Source organism: Rhipicephalus microplus, chromosome 9, assembly GCF_043290135.1.
Source record: "Rhipicephalus microplus isolate Deutch F79 chromosome 9, USDA_Rmic, whole genome shotgun sequence".
NCBI classification, from domain to species: Eukaryota; Metazoa; Arthropoda; class Arachnida; order Ixodida; family Ixodidae; genus Rhipicephalus; species Rhipicephalus microplus.
The window spans coordinates 32263434-32282316 of record NC_134708.1 but is presented as its reverse complement, the minus strand read 5'-3'; the positions used below and the strand labels follow the sequence as shown (position 1 = coordinate 32282316).

General features: G+C 45.0%; 1 protein-coding gene across 4 annotated transcripts in view; it reads right to left on the bottom strand.

Annotated features, from left to right (window-relative positions):
- Positions 1–838: 838 nt before the first annotated feature.
- The window catches only part of LOC119164969 (uncharacterized), a 507466-nt gene continuing 489421 nt past the window's right edge, over positions 839–18883 (bottom strand). For all 4 annotated transcript variants that reach the window (XM_075873424.1, XM_075873425.1, XM_075873426.1 and 1 more), the window contains 7 exons: positions 17807–18557; positions 14237–14480; positions 12992–13155; positions 11349–11679; positions 6423–6627; positions 5720–5987; positions 839–3422 (listed from right to left, as the gene is read on the bottom strand). In XM_075873424.1, coding sequence (XP_075729539.1) covers positions 3382–3422; positions 5720–5987; positions 6423–6627; positions 11349–11679; positions 12992–13155; positions 14237–14480; positions 17807–18557 — 2004 coding nt within the window. In that variant the 3' untranslated portion in view covers positions 839–3381. The remainder of the gene's footprint in view (positions 3423–5719; positions 5988–6422; positions 6628–11348; positions 11680–12991; positions 13156–14236; positions 14481–17806; positions 18558–18883) is intronic.

Genomic DNA, 18883 nt, shown 5'->3' with positions numbered 1-18883 from the left:
TAACACTAAAACATGATGCAGTCAATAATTCAATTTTTATATGCAGTTTACCATTTATACCAATTGATTCTAATGTTCGCACTTGATCTCGAGTCGTGCATTGAGCATGAGTGGCTCTGCTCTAGCTTCATTGATTGTGTTCCACCTAAAAAACACAAGCACTAGAAACAGCAACCAAAAATGATGCAAAGTAAAAGAGAGAACGAAAAATATGAAAATAACTTAAACACGCATAAACAGAAAGGATCCAAGAAGCAGCAAGTGCATTCGAAAGACAGAATAGCAGATAGCAGAATAAGACTGAACCTAATTTTTCTCCCTGTTTGCCAAGTGCACTAGCAAGATTTGTACACAGACCTGTACCACATTTGCAAAGTATTCTAGCTAGCCTACTCTGTGTAGAATTTAGTTTATCCCAGGACATTATTCAGCTGACCCGTCTCAAGGTCTAGCTCCTCAAGAATCGGAGTTTACTTAGAAACATTCTGACAGTACTTCATCTTGGTTCAGGAAATGGGCCACGTCTGCCGAAGTTAAAATAGCATCCCAACACAGCGATAAGCATTGCTTCAAATTTAATGTAACTTCTACACCCTGAACACTTTGACATCAGCCTTTGGTAAGGTGACAATCCCATAGTTTAGAATTCTTAGCATCTGCGCACTCCTTACATAAATGTATATCCAAAGCACTGCTCAAGATTACAGCATTGCTAAAAAAGAAAGCACCCTTAGTACCCTGCTGTAACTTGCACAGCTCTGCAAGATGTGCTAATACGTGTGTGTGTGCATGTTGTTAATGCACAAACGATAGTGAGGAAGACAAAAAGCGACACGCCTTGTTCTCTAAAGAGGTAGGTTTTTGCATTTAATGAAATCTCAAGACATTTGACAGGTCATAAGGAAAGCTTCATGCACAAGTAGCCCAGCAAGAGACTAACTCCCAGTGACTTGCATTTTTCAGTACAGTGTCTATGGCACTCGGTTAACTCTGGTTCATACAAATTACCTGCTAAGTCTATTGTTCTATTCCTACAACTCTGTACTTCTGAGAGAATCACGTGTTGCGTTTTTTGCACAGAAATGACCAACGGTAGGTTAACAGAGAAAGCATTGGTCATCTGAGCCCAAGGGCAGTACATTTTTACACGTTACAGACCTAATTAGGCATTTCACAAATCATCGGCCTTTTCACCTAAAAAAGAGAAAGCATTGTTCATGTGAACAAAACAGCCATATTTGAGGCATGTGTTTCAGTGAGACATTTTTTGCATGATTGGCCTTTTCATCTGAAGTACGAAGGCATATATGCATCTTCTACAAGTGACCTTTTGTGCACGCAGATTTCCTCCCACTGAAATGACACCGATAGTCGTAGGAGCATCATTGGCAGCTTAAAAGTTTTAAATAAACTTGGAAATTCTGCAGGAAAGCTTGCGGACAAAGTTTCCGTGACCCGTTAACCCATACCTTCTACAGAGGAGCTGCTTCGGGCATCCGATATTACTCGGAAAAAGAACACATGTCATAACATAAAAATGCACCAAATTAAGTGAACACAATGTGAAAACAGTGGTGAAGAACGAAAGGCAATAATTAAACCACAAGGTGACAAACAAACTCAAAACACACAAACACACTCAAAAAAAAAGAACTTGAATATAATGATATTACGAAACACACTGGACCAGTTTCCAGAGCTTTTCAGTCCTCATGTGTTGGACTTTGAGCAATCGGAAGAAATTCAATGTAATGTACTTGAATCCAGAAGAGATGCGGCACAGTGTCAAATGTGTTAGCCATGAAGGATCGACAATACTACTAGGAAATTTTTTTCCAGCTTTAGCCACCCAAGAATCACGACCTCAGATTGCCCCTTCGATTAACTTAGTGATCATCCTAGAGCCCTGTTTCAGATTTTGTAGCTCGCTCCTCCATAACACAAAAAACAGGAACTCGTGGATGACTCGAGCATACCATCCTGCGAATTTGCTCGAGTGTTTCTTACGTGTTTTTCTTTGTGGAGTGTGATTGAGGACTCGCTTTGATCAGCCTAATAAAGACCCCATCACACAATGCACTTTCATTGAAATGCGAAAGAAGCACAAAGCTTTAAATTTGATGGCTGATGCTCAGGTACTCATCTCTACACAAATCATGAATGACGGCAAGAACGAACGAACATCACTGATGATCGATGACTAAGGCTAGATGTGCTTATTCCTCGAAAGTAAAAGTGCGAGGGTAACTTGTGTTCCTAAACTTACGTGACCCCCGTGATCGAATAATTGCGATGTGCATTGTGAAAAGAAAAAACCCAGAGGGAACACGCAGGGTCGCTCCGCGCATAAAAATCTGCATTGGTAGCGTTTCGTCTCGAGCACGACAACCACCTCATTCTAAGAAGCAGAAAAGAAAATATTTTGCAATAACGCATGCAGTTAACAATCATCCCATCTCTAGCACATGGGCACACCCTGTTGATCTTAATGAAAGAAAAAAAATTAAATCAGGTCACACGACATATCATGCTGACGATCACTTTTCAATCACACCAAACACGTGTTAAAACTGGACATCACACTCGCCACACACTCTAGATTTAAGAGGAAGGAAGACGTGCAAACACACGCTGTAAGGAGGATGTGAACAATCTCAAAGGGCGAAAGGAATTAAAAACACAATTACCGGGGCATTAAGACAGTCAACTCCAGTCTCTTGTCTGATATGGTGTCACAAACAAAAACACGAACGAAATTAGAACACAGACCACTGCACGCCCCACATTTAGTAGTCAGTGCTACGGGTTAGGACAACCAGTTGGGGGTCGGACCATGGCATGCGGCGACTTCGCACGCCGCGAGTGGGCTGCACACTCAACACGACAGCTATTCCACGCACTGTTCCGAGCTGGCCACCGGCGACGATCTGAACAACACACACAGAAGCAGTAGAACAATTAACTGGGCTTGGTTGATTGGTTGCAGTGAAATCCCTCTCGTGGCAAGAATGCGTCTTCGGAGAAGACTTGGCTAGTCACTTGACTTGGCTAGTCGCTTGGCTTGGCGGCGGCAGTGGCGGAGACAGGCGTTGTTCCCGCGCTTGCATAGTTTTTGTACTGCCACGTGACAGCACGCCAAAGATGTGGTGCCCTTTCGGATAAGCTTTTTCATTGTTCGGCAGTGTGTTGCTGCTCATGCATGTGTATAGTCATATATATATGTATATACATGTTTATGTATATTGTTTTTTTTTGTTTCGTGTTCCTACGTGATGCGGATGACTCTTTTGTAAAAGGTGCTGGCGTGAAGGTTGTTTTTGCCCCGTGAATTAGCTTGGCTGTCTCTTTCATTCCTCATGAAAGGATTGGTGCGACGAGGCTTTAGTCACCTCCGCCACCATCGTCACAGCAGTAGAGCTCTCCTGTTTTAGCCATGGAAGAAAAGACAGCACATGTATGGTTAGGAACTATGTAACGTCGCTGGGCGTGCACACAAATATCAACTCAATGGCTGAGACATGAAAGGATGTGAAATAGGTGCAAATGTGGTTTACCCTTCACAGAAAAAGACCCTCACTGCTATACGGCTTGAGAAGAAGTGTCGATTATCTTGACAATCACAAGCTGAATGCAGAAACAGCTGAACCACCCAGAATAAGGGTTCTTCAAAACGAAGGATTCTAATGTTAACCAATGAAAATAACCACCTGCCACTTGCAATGCATAGAAAAGAGGGCTAAGGAAACTTGTGCAAACATCAGCAGGAAGCCAGACACAGATAAATGAAATGATAGTCCCAGTACCTAGTGGAGAACATTCATAGCTTGTATTGAAAACTCCATAGTATTTCATGGCAGTACTAACTATAATGCTATTGAACAAGGAGTTTCAAGGCAATACCCACCATAGTATTCAGAAATCACATCGAAATAAATTAACATCTCTATTGCTAAAGCAGACTGCTAGAACTCTAGAAAGGCTGTGCGGCTCATGGAAATATCGGTTTCTTTAATGTGGTAAATCTGCTCCAACCTAACAGAAATTTTCCCAGCAGGCAGTGGTGCTGCAAAGCCCCACTCAACTTCATACTTCACACGAGTTGACTCAAAAGCTTTAAGCTGAAGTCATTGCTAAGAAGCATAGTATTAAAATCTTCCTGGGCAGAATTCAGCAATGTGTGTCTGACACTATAATTGATGCGCAGTGGTTGGTGAGCAGTTGCAATCGACAAGCAGTAGCGGTACGAGCAAAATGTGCAGGAGAGGCTTTACTTACTACAGCAAGTCTACACAAATGTAAAGCACCTTCAGATATTTTGTCACCCGTGTGCCTTAATCAATGAAATGCTTGACTGTGATTACTTAAGAATCCCTTATTCTGTTTTCTAAGTGTATAACAACTCCTTGAGTAATATGGCTCAGTTGCTTACTCAGTTGTTGTTACAATAGTTAAATTATAAAAGCCATTAGCTGTGTGATAAGTCTATAAAAATGCCTCGAAATATATAGCTCAGTTCTGCACTCGGCTGTCACTATTTATTAAAACGTTCCACGTTTTTCCCAAGTGAATAACATAACTACTTAGCTATTAACTGCTTAGCTGTTATATGAGGAAAACCCTTAAGGGTTTTTATAGGTGCATAATTATAACTCTATCCTTGCTACTCACAAGTTAATAAAGAACACCCGGATGGTCAAAATTTCTGGAGCCTTCTGCTACAGCATCCCTCATAGTCATATCTTGGTTTCGGTAAGTAAAACTACACAAGCTCTCTACTCAGGTGTAGCTTTTTGATAAAAACGCTCATATTTTCCCCAAGTATATAACATAGTTTCTCAAGTCATTAGGCTCAGCCAACTGCTCAGTTGTTATATAAAAGAACCTTCAGCTTTTAGATGCGAAGCAGCCAAGTACCTCACACCTTCCCTCAGAGCGCATGCATGTTGTCGCACGTCGCAGCTCGAGAATCTCACGGCGCCAACAATGTGGACAGCGGCGCGATCGCGCTGATGGGTGGGATGCCGTCGCGGTATGTTTCCCGCTAGTGTGCGCTACCATTCCCGGCTGCCGCCGGGCTTGCGAGGGTTAGTGAATTCGATCGCGTTTGCGAATGGCGACGTCAACACTGACGAAGCGTGAGCCAGGGAAGCCAAATGCAAGTTTCGGCAGTGGAAGACCAGCAGCATCGATGAGGTACAAGTCAAGAACATCGATCACGTTTGAGAATATAGATGGCGCGCGAGTAACACCGACATAACACGAGCCAAGGTAGCCGAGTGCAAGTGTCTTTAATAAGTCCCGCCTCCTGTGTCCTTGTGTTTCAAATAAACGTTTACTCGAGTAAACACTACACCGAGTTTCGCTTCAAACCGTTCTTCCAGCACCCGCGTTGATGCCCGTTTCAACGAAGTCTACGCCGTGCACATCGCTGTTGCTTCGCATCCCATCATGGTTTCCTTTGGGGAGAGTGTCCATAGTTATTTTTTTTTTCATATGAGAATAACAAGACTCCTGAAGACACATGGTTCGGGTGACTGAACAGCTCTTGTTAGGCAAGAAAACCCTTCATATCTTTCATAAGTGCACATAACATGGCTCTCTAGACATATGGCTCAGCTGACCACATCTATCGTTAGTCACAAAACCATTCAGCTTTTCATATTTGTATACGACCTCGACTCATAGACAAGAGATCCGTGCAGACCACGCGTCAACCCACCTGAACTAAACGAGAAGAGAGAGAACTCCTGCGGGAAGGAGCCCCTACGTTGGCTGCTGAATATGCTGCCCGCAGCCGACGAGCACGTCGACTGGACGCTGGTCGACTCGAGGGAGCAGGCCTGCCGCTGAAGCTTGAAGCGACCGGCTACCGACACCGGCTGTGGCGGCGCGCCACTAGGCGACCAGTCCGAGCCAAGCAGGGTACGGGAACGCCACAGGCCACTCAGCAGTTCCAGACCACCACCCGAGCCCCGCCGAGGAAGGTTCTGCACAAGGAAAGAGTGCTTCAGACAAGTGTAGTGTAAAGGCGGCATCTTGTTGTTCAGGCTGAGGAAACGACTGAATATACTTTAATGTAACCAACTGTTCTTCAGTTGTAATAAAATGGAATACGGAATCGCCAAGGTTATATTCAATGGCCAAGATAAATAGCAGGAGTTTTTAGTCAGTGCTAGCACTGTTAGGTCTCACTCTACTTTGGTGTATCGCACTGTTTTCCACTATGACTATGAGCTTTCCTTTATCATAAAATGCCTGGAAGTGTGAGGGAAAAGGCTGCAAATTCCCAACTTATGTCGGCTCTCTATCTGGCCTCGCACAGCTTTGCATAAGAAATGTGTCAACACGAAATGATACACCATCCTAAATCGCGCTAACAAGAACGCTTCAAGTACATTGCGTGACTGAGGCCATTTGATTACCTGCAACGCGTGCAGTGCCCCATAGGGACCGATGAGGGCACTCAGTATCTCGCCCGTGGAGCCACGCCTTCTCGTGGTATCCAACGCGTCGCTGGCACCTCCGGTTCTCGAGACCACCCTTCGACTGCCCTGCTGCTGCGGCTTCTCCGCAGTGCACACCATGAGCGGCAGGGGCACGTCAGCTGGCAGAGACCCCCGACGTCGTCTACAAAGTGAGAAAAAAGAAAGGACGGTTGCTAACAATGAGACATTCTGGCACACAAGTGACACAGTTTGTGCGTGCAATGCATCAATTGGAACACATGTCACCAAGTTGACCATTTCCATAATGAACAGTATTGGAATGAATACAATCAATTTTGAAAGCAGTTTTGCGCAAGTTCTCCTATAGGTTGTTTTCGTGATGTAATCTACTCTCCCATAACAAAATTCGCGGCAGCACACACGCACACAAGCATGCACAGAGAAAGGCCCTGCGACATACTTACTTGCCCTCACAAGTTTTCTTCACCTCAAAACAATACCAAATATAGAAAAGCAAGCTTTACAAAAAATGTAACGGCAAGAATTCATTATTGGTGATAATTACTGCCTGAGAACTCACAATATTCGTCTTCGCATTCCAGATACCGATCGGAATAGGCTAGCAACTGGCAAGCATATAGTCTTCAGTTTATCATCAGCATTTTACCTGTGTAAATGCACGCGCCTGAAAAAATGACTTCCCGCACAAGTGTGCTTTGCCTCCCTAATAGCTTACATGCAACAAAGCACGCTTTACAGAAATGCAATTGCGAAAGTGCGCTGCAAAAGTACGCTTGAAAAGAATGTGAATTTCCGTCTTCCAGTCATTGTCACAAATTTTATCTTGGGAGTGCTTATGAAGAGCTTGATTGACAGAAAGACACGAGTTGGCGGTAACACGACAAAATTATTTTATAACTACCCAATATGGCGAAAATCTGACACTCAAAATTTACTCCAAAAAAAGAACAAGTACGTACACAACAATCGGCTATACAGTAATACAGTACTTAACACTGATCCAAGTCTAGTTCACTCCTAAGCTTTGAACTGTCCCTAGCCAAGATGGCGTGTTGATGGCTACTCTCGTGCACTTTCGCAGTAGTAGAACATTCTTACTGTTCTGATGCCACCCTCGAAGCTACGTCGAAGTAATAACGTGGTCAAAGTCGTCCTAGAAGAGGTCGCCATACAAGCCACTTGACCTCGTTGCTTGTTGGTTCCGGTCTTCATCATGCTCCAGCTCAGTTAGGCGAGGCCTAACTCCTCAACGGCGTTTTGACTGTGGTGCGGGCCGCATACGTTCTGGATCGAAGCGGAGGAGCTGTAGTTCACCCCCAGGAACTGCTGGGACAGGTTGCAGCAAGTCCAGGCAGCCCCACTCAATTCTTCGGATATCAACGGCCGCTCCCTGAACCTCTCGCCGACATCCTCAGAACCAGGCAGTTTTACTGCTTCTGTCACAGTAGCGACAGTCATTTCCTACGTTTTCACAGCTCGGCGTCCCAACGCCCAAGGCCAGCTCATGCTCTGGAATTTTTCTTCTCGGCTCGGGTCGGGTTCCACAAGCCTTTCTCCAACTAATCTCTTGTGTCTATATAGCTGGTGTGCATGCACTCGAGTGACTGTCTTCTCCTCGCACACTGTCACCGCACCTCCACGTTCGGCATTTGCCTCAAGCCTCTCCTTTACTCATCACAGTCATCTACGGTATTCGCTAGCGACTGAGCAGAAAACCTTCGTCGGTCCCTCAAGCGAGTTTTAATGACTTCAGTAGTTTAAGCCAAGAGATGTACACGAAAACAATGTCTGCCCAATCATGTCTGCTTGGCATTCGTAACACATTAAGTGTAGAAGACCATGCTTTACAGGAGTGTTGTTGACAGAAAACACTTACTGGCTTAAAGTTCCGCTGTTCAAGCAGCAAGCTGAATCTCCACCTGTCAATGCTCTTTCGCAAATCGCCCGAAAATGTGAGACGCAGAGGGTGTGCTTTGATTTTGGCCAAAACTGGTGCCAGCTTATTTTGACAGCTTATAGGTAGCTTGCAGTCTAAGTAATGAACCAAGACAGGAAGCACACAAGCGCCACTTAAGACCATATCGCATTAAGGGTCCGGGCTAATGCAAGCACATATTACCACTTTTCTTGTTTCCTTTATGAAAACAGACGCGACACATAATGCAGCAGCTGAGGTTCAATTAACTTCACGAAACAGCATGTCTACCTAGACAGACGACGACTTCTCAGCCATCAACCAGTTACAGGGGCAAGGTGGTGCAGTGTGCTTTATTAACTTGAATGCAGTCTGCAATAAACATGTTTTTTCCGGCTTCTTCAGAATTCGAGTCAGACTGCATGGAGCAAATATTAGGGCACCACTTGATGTTTAGGTGTTCCAAGTGCATTATACATGAATCCTTTGCAATATTCTTTCCAAATCTCTCTCTGCTCCTTAAAAAAATTTCCAAAGAGGAGTTCTTCAATAGTGTGAAAGATTACAACCACTGTCATTGCAGCATGTTCAAGCAAGAGCATTGAGTCGTTTGATGCATTTCCCACGAGACTGATGGCTTCCTGTGGGGCGATTTTATATGCGTTCCAAATTCAGACGAAGGCGTTTCGTTCATTACGTTAAAAAATGGATGGTCCACATTGGTCGCAAGGACGAGGGGAAACGAACAGCCAATAAAGAAAATGGAGGCCTGCATCACAATTTTGACATTGACTTGGCGACCAATAGAGCGCAATGGAAATGTGACGTATTCAGTGTCGCTGTTTGATGTGCCCCGTGTGAAAAAAGACACATCGAGCGTCTCTATGGGACGCTCGCCGTGTCTCCGACTTGCAAAGAATGCACTTAGTGTCTCTGCAACAAACACAGCACGCTCGTAACACCACGGAGTGAATGATGATTAGTGGGGCGAAGATTGAAAGGGTTTTACCAGTAAATGGTAAATCTGCCATCTGTCCATTCGTCTGTCTGTCTGTGTCTGTCTGTTTGTCTGTGTGTCTGTCCATTCGTCTGTTTGTTTGTCTGTCAGTCTGTCTGTCTGTCTACAACAACGGACACGGACAAACAGACGAGGTGGCTACGACATTGAAGGGGGGATTGAGCCACAGCGTAAGTGCATGAGGCCCGCTGCAACGCCATGTTCTCAAAGTATCTGGACACTGAAAGGTGCGAAGCGCTTAAATTTAAATCCAATCCACGCCACCTCGCAGCCATTTCAATCTTTCCATCTCCTTTCGGACGGTCTCTCCGACCGCTCCTTCGCCTCCATCTAAGAAACGGACGAAAGCAGACACGTGACCCCTTGGCTCACGTGACATGGAACATCACGGCATTCGTGACGGCTCAAATGGGCCTATCCTGTGCGACTTGATGGAGCGGAATGCCTCAGTCTGAATTTGGCTCACGTGACATAAAATGTCACGACATTCCCCACGGCTCAAATGTGCCAATCACGAGCGACTCCATAGAACGGAACCCCTCCATCCGGATTTAGAACCTGTATAAAATTGCACCACTGAAACACTTGTTCTTGTTCGAGCCAGTGTGCTTCCTGGAGTGGTTTTAACCACTCCAGGAAGCACACTGGCTCGAACAAGAACATATGGCTCTTGGAATGGGATGTGTATGATATGTGCTTCCTGGAGTGGTTTTAACCACTCCAGGAAGCACATATCATACACATCCCTTGCACAGAGTTGTTCACTGTGGTAAATTGACCTATCATATCCTATCGTATTTTTTTGTTTCGAGTAATCACAAATTGTGATATTTTATGTCCTGCCGTAACCAATGCTATCTATTTGTATCCTGCCATATCCCATCGTGTAAAATTGCCCCGGCGATGAAGGTACTAAAAGGAAGTTATGCATTTATTTACAAAAAAATACAAATACACCTGAGAACACACACAACTAAGCAACCCCAGCTAAGATGGTGGAATAGCAAAAACACGAACGCAGTTTCAGTCATTGTCTTCATTGCTTTACAAGAGCTTACTGAAGAATTCTTGTTCCTGATAGCTTCTCACCATATCCCATCTACTACCATATCATATCAAGTCCTCTCATATCATATCGTATTTTTTCCTATTTGGCCAGATCCCATCATATGCTCATTGGTCAGTGATAGTACTATGTACATGCGTCCATAACTACGCTGCATACATAAGAAAGCTGCGCTCTGTATGCTGTGCACATGCGCTCTATGCAAAACGCAGCATTTTGACATGTGTAAAGTCATTGCGGACACTAAATGCACAGTGCTAAAACTCGCCATTTACTTCATCGCCTTTCTAGAGAACTGTTGTTTCTAATAGCTTCTCACAGTATCACACCCTATACTACCATATCATATCAAGATCTCTTGTATCATACCATATTTTTTCTTATTCTAGCAGATCCTATGATATCCCCGTCACATCATATTCTAATTTGTTCCCTATATCATAACCTATGCTAGGCTCTACTATGCATTCCTATCCTGTCCTCATCTATCTTGTCCTAGAGTCCAGAGCTATTCTATCAAATCTCAGCATACCCTAACCTTTTTTATCATATTGTTGCCTCCGCTGGCCTGTCCTATCATAATCTATATAATGCTGTTATATGCGATTTTATCCGATCATATCACATCTCAGCTTATCCCATCTTAGCTAATCTCTTTCTTCTCTCAGCAAGCCCTATTCAGTCCTATGCTGCCATATCCACTTTTATCCTGTTCTATCGCTTCTCACCCAATGCTATCCTAACATACCTTTTCTAATCATACCTTTTTCTCTCCTGACCTGTCATATCTCCTATCATATTCATCTCCTATCATATCTCGCCCTATTAAACTGTAGTGTAACCTCACTTTTATATCCTCTTCTATTCCATCCAATACGTCACCTGAGTGACCCAGGCGACGCAGCAGCCGGCGCCGGGACGAAAGGCAGAAACAGGTCGCGTGTCTCGTCCTCGTCCCTCGAGCTGATGCTGGAGTGTCTGCGTGGATGCTGCTGGTGTGGGGGCGGGGGAGCACAGCTTCCGCGGCGCGTGCTGCACGCCGTGGAGGTGGCGCACGACCCGCCACCGTCCTCGGACTCGGACGACGGGGCCACGGGCTCCAGGAAGCCGATGCTGTGGCGCCGGATCAGCTCGCGCTGCACGGGCCGCCGCGCCAGCGCCGCGGCCGGAGCCGACACAGCGGCCAGCCGCACCAGCTCTGAGCAACTCATATCTGCGCGGAGGCCACCAAACAAGAGCGGGAAGGTTAGGGTGCACTTTAACCCTTTTGTAAACAAAATAAATGAAGAAAAATGCGCCAAAATGACCGAACGATATTTTTGCGCACTTTGCACGTTTCTTTTTTATTAATAATTATTAATAAATCAGTCCCACTGTTTCAATCAAATAACGTGTCTTTGTTTTTCTAATTGCGTAACAACATACCGCATGTACGGTCTCGGAGACGGCAGTGCCATGAAAGACGAAACACAGAAGAAGAGGAAGAATAAACGTTATCGAAGAAGCATAGACTAGTGCGGCAACCACAGATCGAAAAACACAACTACAGTGGATACGGTCGTCACTTATTCAGCGTGCGGCCATTTTTTGTTGTTCACGTGTGCAGTCATCATCAGTTGTTTCATCAGAGAATCTCATGAGCTCTATACCCATCGATTGGCACAAAAGGGTTAAAGGGAGCCCTGCAGCACAGTTCCGAGTTGTAAAGGAGTAGTCCCACCACACATGAGACTTTTACAAAACACATGCCTGTACATATATATACATATATATATATTTACAGGTAAGAATTAGTCATACGAGTCATCTTCTCACTTGTATATACTCATCATCACCACTCTGACCTCTGTTGCGAGGCAGGGTCTCAGTAGATAAAAGATTTGGCTTATATATATATGCCAGCCTGATATACCTGCAAGTTTGATAAGTAAAGCCACCCAAATGTTCAGCTATCGCGCTTAGCCACATCTTTTTTGTGTCAGCATCATATGGTAGAATGCAGTTGCATAAATTTATCTTGTAGGTACATGCTTTGACAGCACGCACTTTTCCTGTCTTTTTGAAACTTGATTCATCATTCATATCGCAAATATAGACACAAAATAGCCCACTCGCACGCGCTGTTTACGATTTGGGCAACTGTACACGAAGAAACATATAAGCCGCCGATCGGGCAGCCATCTACGCGCAGAGGAGCACGACACAACAGCAGATACAGGGAATAACAATGGTCCCGTGTTAATATTCAGGTAGCAATGAAACGTGGATACGTGAAACGACAAGTGACCTTGATAAAAGATGAGACTGCGGTATTGCCAATGGCTGATTTCTGACAAGCGCTTGAGGGAGCATCGATTATTCGAAAACAGTCCATTCGAAAATGCGGATGATTATTCAAAAATGCGGATGTTGCCGGCAAACTTTCTATGGCCGCATTTCTGCACGCACACAAACACCGGATGCCGCCGCCATTGAGGTCTATGAGTTGTAAGAGCTTCGCTTAAAAAACAAAAGCACTAAGGTACCATGAATGAGCTGCTGCTCAGACGGCATGGAAGAGCGGCGCCGCAGTGCACCGACCAAGCTGCAAGCTGGAAGAGCACTTCCAGTCACACTTGCGGGGTCATCCAGGAAAGACACCTGTCGTTCCAGGCCCAGTGACGTCGGTGCCGAACTCCTCCGGTTGTTCCTGGTAAACATGGTGACACAAATATGGGTTCGTGCGGTCACGACCACAGCTGGCTCATTCTAAGAAAAAAAAACGAGAGTATGTGCCAGGTTTTTCGATGATTCCTGACATGACGCGTATATGAGAGTATAATGATCTCGAAAGAAAGTTCACGAGGTTCCTTCAGAAGAGTCATACATACACATGGCTCCCTTGCCCCGTGATCATATCAGCATATGAGTCACGTAGGCATAAGAGGCGAACGAGGACTCAAAAAGCCTGGAAAACTTGCACTACTCGCCGCTATGGTGGACCAACCATGGGGGCTGGCCAATCTAGATTAATACCAATTTCTTAATTAGTAAAGCTTAATTTAGTACAGGCATAATTAGCATGATCTATGTAGCACAGTGTTAAAGAGCAATGTTCTCATCCACGGTGTTAGCGTGTTCTTAAGTAGAAGATCAAGATTAGCAATACCTTAATTAGTAAGGTCTTCAACAATATGTTCTTAATTGGTAATGTGATGATTACCCAAGTGTAAATATTTTAATTCTATTCAGCACAATCTTAACTGCCAAGTCCTCTCTTTTTTGTTTTTATGTGATTTTCTTTCTGTGTCTTTATTTTCCTCGCTATATTATCTGTTCGACAGGCCTTTAACAAGCCAATCAAGCACATGTACGCTGGCGGTAAGCATGCGCAGGTGTCCGGTGGGCAGTACGATCTTAGAAATGTGCATATCTGGGCTAGTTAATAATCTATTGATGCTACTATAATGCAAACATCATATCTGAGCGGGCGAATGATTACGGCACTCAGACCACCATGACGACCGCGCCGTCCACAAGCCATCTCATGGACCGTCTTTACAACTCATGGTGCAACAGCACAAAATGGCGGACGAGAGCACAGAAGAGAAGAAAACACAAACACTTGCTGACAATTGCCTGACGTTTGTGTTATCAGTGTTTTCTTCTCTTCTATGGTGTTCTCGGCCATTTTTATAATGTTAAAGAAAGAACCAGTATCAAATGGTCCAGCTTACGCCGCTTTTTTCCCCTAACTACTATTGCAATAAAAGACAGGTAGATGCTCGAACCTTGCGCAGTTTCTCCACGAGGCCTCGGGTGGATGGTCAAACTCAATCTGGTGCGCTTCTCGCTCATTGGTCAAGCTGAAGCGATGTGACCACGACGGCATCGGCACATCCTCATTGTCGTCCAGCGATGTGGTCGCTTCCAGGCCTTTGGACTTTCGGCCGAGAGATGTGCCCTCTCTCGGTGGAGGCTCGATCATGAACGTCGCCTTGGGAGATGACGTCATGGGAATGACTGATGTCATTGCTGGGGACAGGAAAGAACGTATGCACAGTCATGATTAAGAAATCCCATCTGCCCACCCAACTATATGCCTCCTTCTCATGCGCTTGATTGGCATGTCTTGGAATCCAGAAGCAAACCTCCTTATCCTACCGCCTATTTCTTTCCCCCCTCCTCTCTGGAATCCAGTCTATTACTTTCAATGACCAACGGTTATCTTTGTGCTACATGTCCTGCCCATGCCTTCATTTCAGTTAAGATGGCCTGTACACCCTTTTGTTTCCTGGCCCACTTTATACTCATCTTGTTTCTTGAGGTTACAACCACAATTTTCTTTTCTATGGTTTCCTGCGATGTCCTTAATTTAAGGCTAACCTTTTGCGGAGTAACAGCACACAAAGGGCTAATTGATGAAACACAGCAAGAGCATTGGCCCTGTAGTAGGGCCGTTAGGCTAATGTAGATCAATTAAATATAAGAGGACACGAGACTAAGTGACACTGGATAAATGAAACTAAGTGTGACACGTAAGCGCAATACCTTCATTTTAGTAATGTGTAGAAGCTCACTGCAGGACATTATTGTCGGTCACTTTGTATATCTGCTATACCCTATCTCACATATTCACCCAGAGACAGCTGAATAAAGTTGCGTTCTATTATTCTACGTGATTGGAAGCACAGTTGCAGTGCTACACCTAATAGGGCCCATCACAAGGAAGCATAGTTAGAACAACTTCAATTACCACACACACACACACTGAATGCAGTCTGATACATAAGCATGCATCCAGAAAAGAAAATGACAGCATATCCACGGGATGAATGATGGAGACTGGGGCGAAGCTGGGTCTACACGCAACTTCGGCCTACCGTTGTCGAACTGCAGGGTCCTCGCAGCGCGCTTCTGTCTCTCACGCCCGCACGTTGGGGTCTCTTATTCTAGCGCGAACCGCTGCCGCCCTGCGCGCACACCACTCAGCAGCCTTGTCCTTCCTCCATCGCCGAGCCTCTGAATGAATGTGTGCGCTAAGACGGCGCTTTTATTGTACAATAGAGCGCCCCCCCCGGCGTACTGTACCACCGAAGAACACGGGAACGTAGTCGCAAGATCGTAGTAACGCGATCGTCTCTCTCGCCTTCTGTACGTGCGACGTCAATTCTTCTTTTCTACAAGTAACGCCCTCTAGTGTCGGTACCATTTGCATTTTCAGCGTATAGTACAAGTATCGCCATCTATGACTAGTTGAAGAATCAACGAGGGGCGGTCGCCCACAATGGGCATGCACAAGCCATGCCATAAGAAGCTTTGCCTCTAAAATGCGCCAGAATGACAGTGTTTTGCATTTCCTATGAAGTCTCCGAAGAGGCTCTGTAGAAAGTTCAGCCAGTTCCACGCCGTGAAAAACCATCGAACAAGGAAGCGGTAATAATGATAATGAAAAAAATGCTTATCGTCATAAGCATCATTAGGAGCATCCAATACATGTCATGACAATTTCATTTTACGCATGTCTCCCCCCTCTCTGGTCCTGTTACTAGCATAACTACTATTACTACTACTACTACTACTACTACTATTACTACTATTACTAACACTACTACTGCTCCAACGATGACGAAACAGGATGCACAAAGTGGTTTTCAAATACGTAAAAATCAATCTCACCGCAAGGGCAAACCAGTGAACGCGACAGCACAAATTATACTGTTATACTATGTCAACCCTTCCAGATGCAGTCTCATGTAACTCTACAAAATGCTGGTGTAAGATAATACAGCCACTCCAGGGAGATATGCTCTTTTTTGCACAGTGTTTTCACGTCTAGAGCACAACATGTAGGACGGCATATGAGTCTCCAGCTGATAGATAGATAGATAATATTTTTATTATTCAATAAAAGATAATACATAGGAAAAAAGTTATACAGAAGGAGGTCCCAAAGCTCTAGGCTGCAAGGGGACCTCCTGTGCTAGTTACATAAAGAAAACAAAACATGTAAAGCAACTCGGTAAACAATAGAATAAGTTTAAAGGAATCAAGTACATTTCATTGCAAAAGAAACAAACAGTCAATTATTGTCAAATCGAAACACTTGATAGCAGATGAAATCCATCAGCAAATGATCAATAACACCTGGCAGCAGAAGAAATGAAACTTGAATTGTATATACACCTAAGTGCATGTTAGATGATAAACGATCGATACAAATATCACATGTGCTGAGTAGTAATAGGTAAAAAAAAAAAAAAAGAAAAGTTAAAAGTGGTATGTCTCAAAGCGGCAACAATGCCAGACACATGTTATTCATCTAATTTGGTACAAAACAGAGCAAACATAATGAACGATTAGTTCCGAATTGAACAGCATAAACAACGAGATTATTTAAACATTAAGTAAATAGGAATTTAAGCGTTTTTTAAAACTGCTTAAATTCCTATTGCCTGCCAAAAGAACGCGCTTCAGCGATCACTACCACAGCCTTAGAATCAAAGTCATGTATGGCATCAATACAGGTGTCGAGGCCGTACATTCAAACAAAACAATGACTATGTGGACATCCTCTCTCGAGGGAGGGGATTATAGACTGGTGTGCGGCGGGTGCCTGCCTTGCCTTTCTGTGTTTGCTGTGCAATTATTTATGTGTTACGCTGTGCATTTCGTTACTTCTCTGTGTACACCATACATTTTTATTCTATTGTGTGTTTGTCTTTGCTTAATATACTATTGTATTTTGGTATGCATACTGTATACATGTTCATTATCATTAGGCAATGTGTTAGCTGGTAGGACCGCAAGTGTTCTTCAACTCAAGGTGTGATAATGTGGTGTCAGGGTTTCAATTCCAGTTTTGCAACCGGTTGGCAGGCCCCTAGGGGGCTTTGTACATATGTATATATAGTGATGCTTGTGTCATATAAAGAGAGTTCCTGCTCGGCTACCGGCTGCTGCATACTTCTTGACAGCTGGCGCTTCGGGGCCATGCCCTGTGTTCTCCGTGCGTCGCGTCCGACACACGATACTACAAATATTGACGAGATCTAATGGACAATCATGACAAGGAAAGTATAGGGAATGTTATTAGGAGTAATTGTAATGTAAATTTCAAGAAGAAAAAGTGAATGAAAAGACAAGTTGCTGTGGGCAGGGACCGAACCTACAACCTTCAAATAACGCGTTCGATGCTCCACCAATTGAGCTACCACGGCGGCTATTCCCCCCCATCCACTTCATGCGTTTGTATGTGCTTAAACTTGGGATAATCAGTCTGCGCCGCCAGTAGCCAGGACAGCGAGTGTGCAACACTCTTTATAATCTTGACATTCACGTATGCAAATGAATCTACTCACCGCGCGTCCTGTTAGCAAGTTGCGCCGGAGTACAATGCAGGCGAGCTCGCTTCGTTTGAGCAGGCGGCTTCGCCCGCGAACTCCCCGACGTCAAGTCGCTCTCTCCACGTTCTCGAACCATGGCTGTGGAAGATCGCGAATCACCATCACGACGACTGTCAGCACTACCAGTATTCGCTCCTGTCACGACTTCACTGCCTGCGGGTGACGTCACGCCAGATGGCGGTGGTGAAGGCGTTCCGCAACCATTTTCGCAAGTCTTCGAGCCTGAGGAGTCTCCTCCTGCCCAGTTCAGCGTGTCACCTTCTTGAGTGTGCTTTTCTTCCGCAGTGACTGCTTCGTGGTCTCCCTGTTCGTCTTGTTCTGAAACAGTCTTGTCATCGCCGTCCTGTCCTCCTGCTGTCGCCTGTTCTTTCGTCTTCACCGTCGTCTCCTTGCTCTCGTCACCACTTTCAGCTTCCTTGTCCTCTCCATCGCCCAGCTCGACCTCCATGGAGGATGAGAAGGCAAACACAGACTCGGAGCGTCGCGGGAAGGCCCTCTTCGAGGGAGTCGACACGAACGGCTCCGAGGTGCGTCGGTATGGAGGGTACGAGATGGGCTGGTGCACGAGGAAGCGACGCTCGTTCTCTCGAGACACCCTCAGGAGCACTGTGCTGATAGGCGCCCCCTCGTGGGTGCTGGACAGCGACAGCAGGCTCGTCGTCGGCTGCAAGTTCTCGGCCGACAAGGCCGGCGACGAAGGCCTCTCCTGCGAGATGGAAGAAGCATATTAGAGGACAGTAGCATAAAGTTTTGAGAAACATGGACAAACAAATAATGATACAGAGAACAAAGGCAGTGTGTTGGATGTGCCACTGCCTGTCAGTCCATGTATTTTAAAAGGTTGTGGTGTTGTCCACAAGATCATGTACAAGCCTACCACCTAAGAATATAAAAATATCGACAAAATCATCTGGTCAGGCAACATGAGGAACAGGATGCGGTCACAGAAGAAGTTAAGGTGTAAATTATCCGGAACGCGAACAAGTGTCAAAACGTCTGGAGAGGCCTTTTTGATTAGACAATAAACAAGTA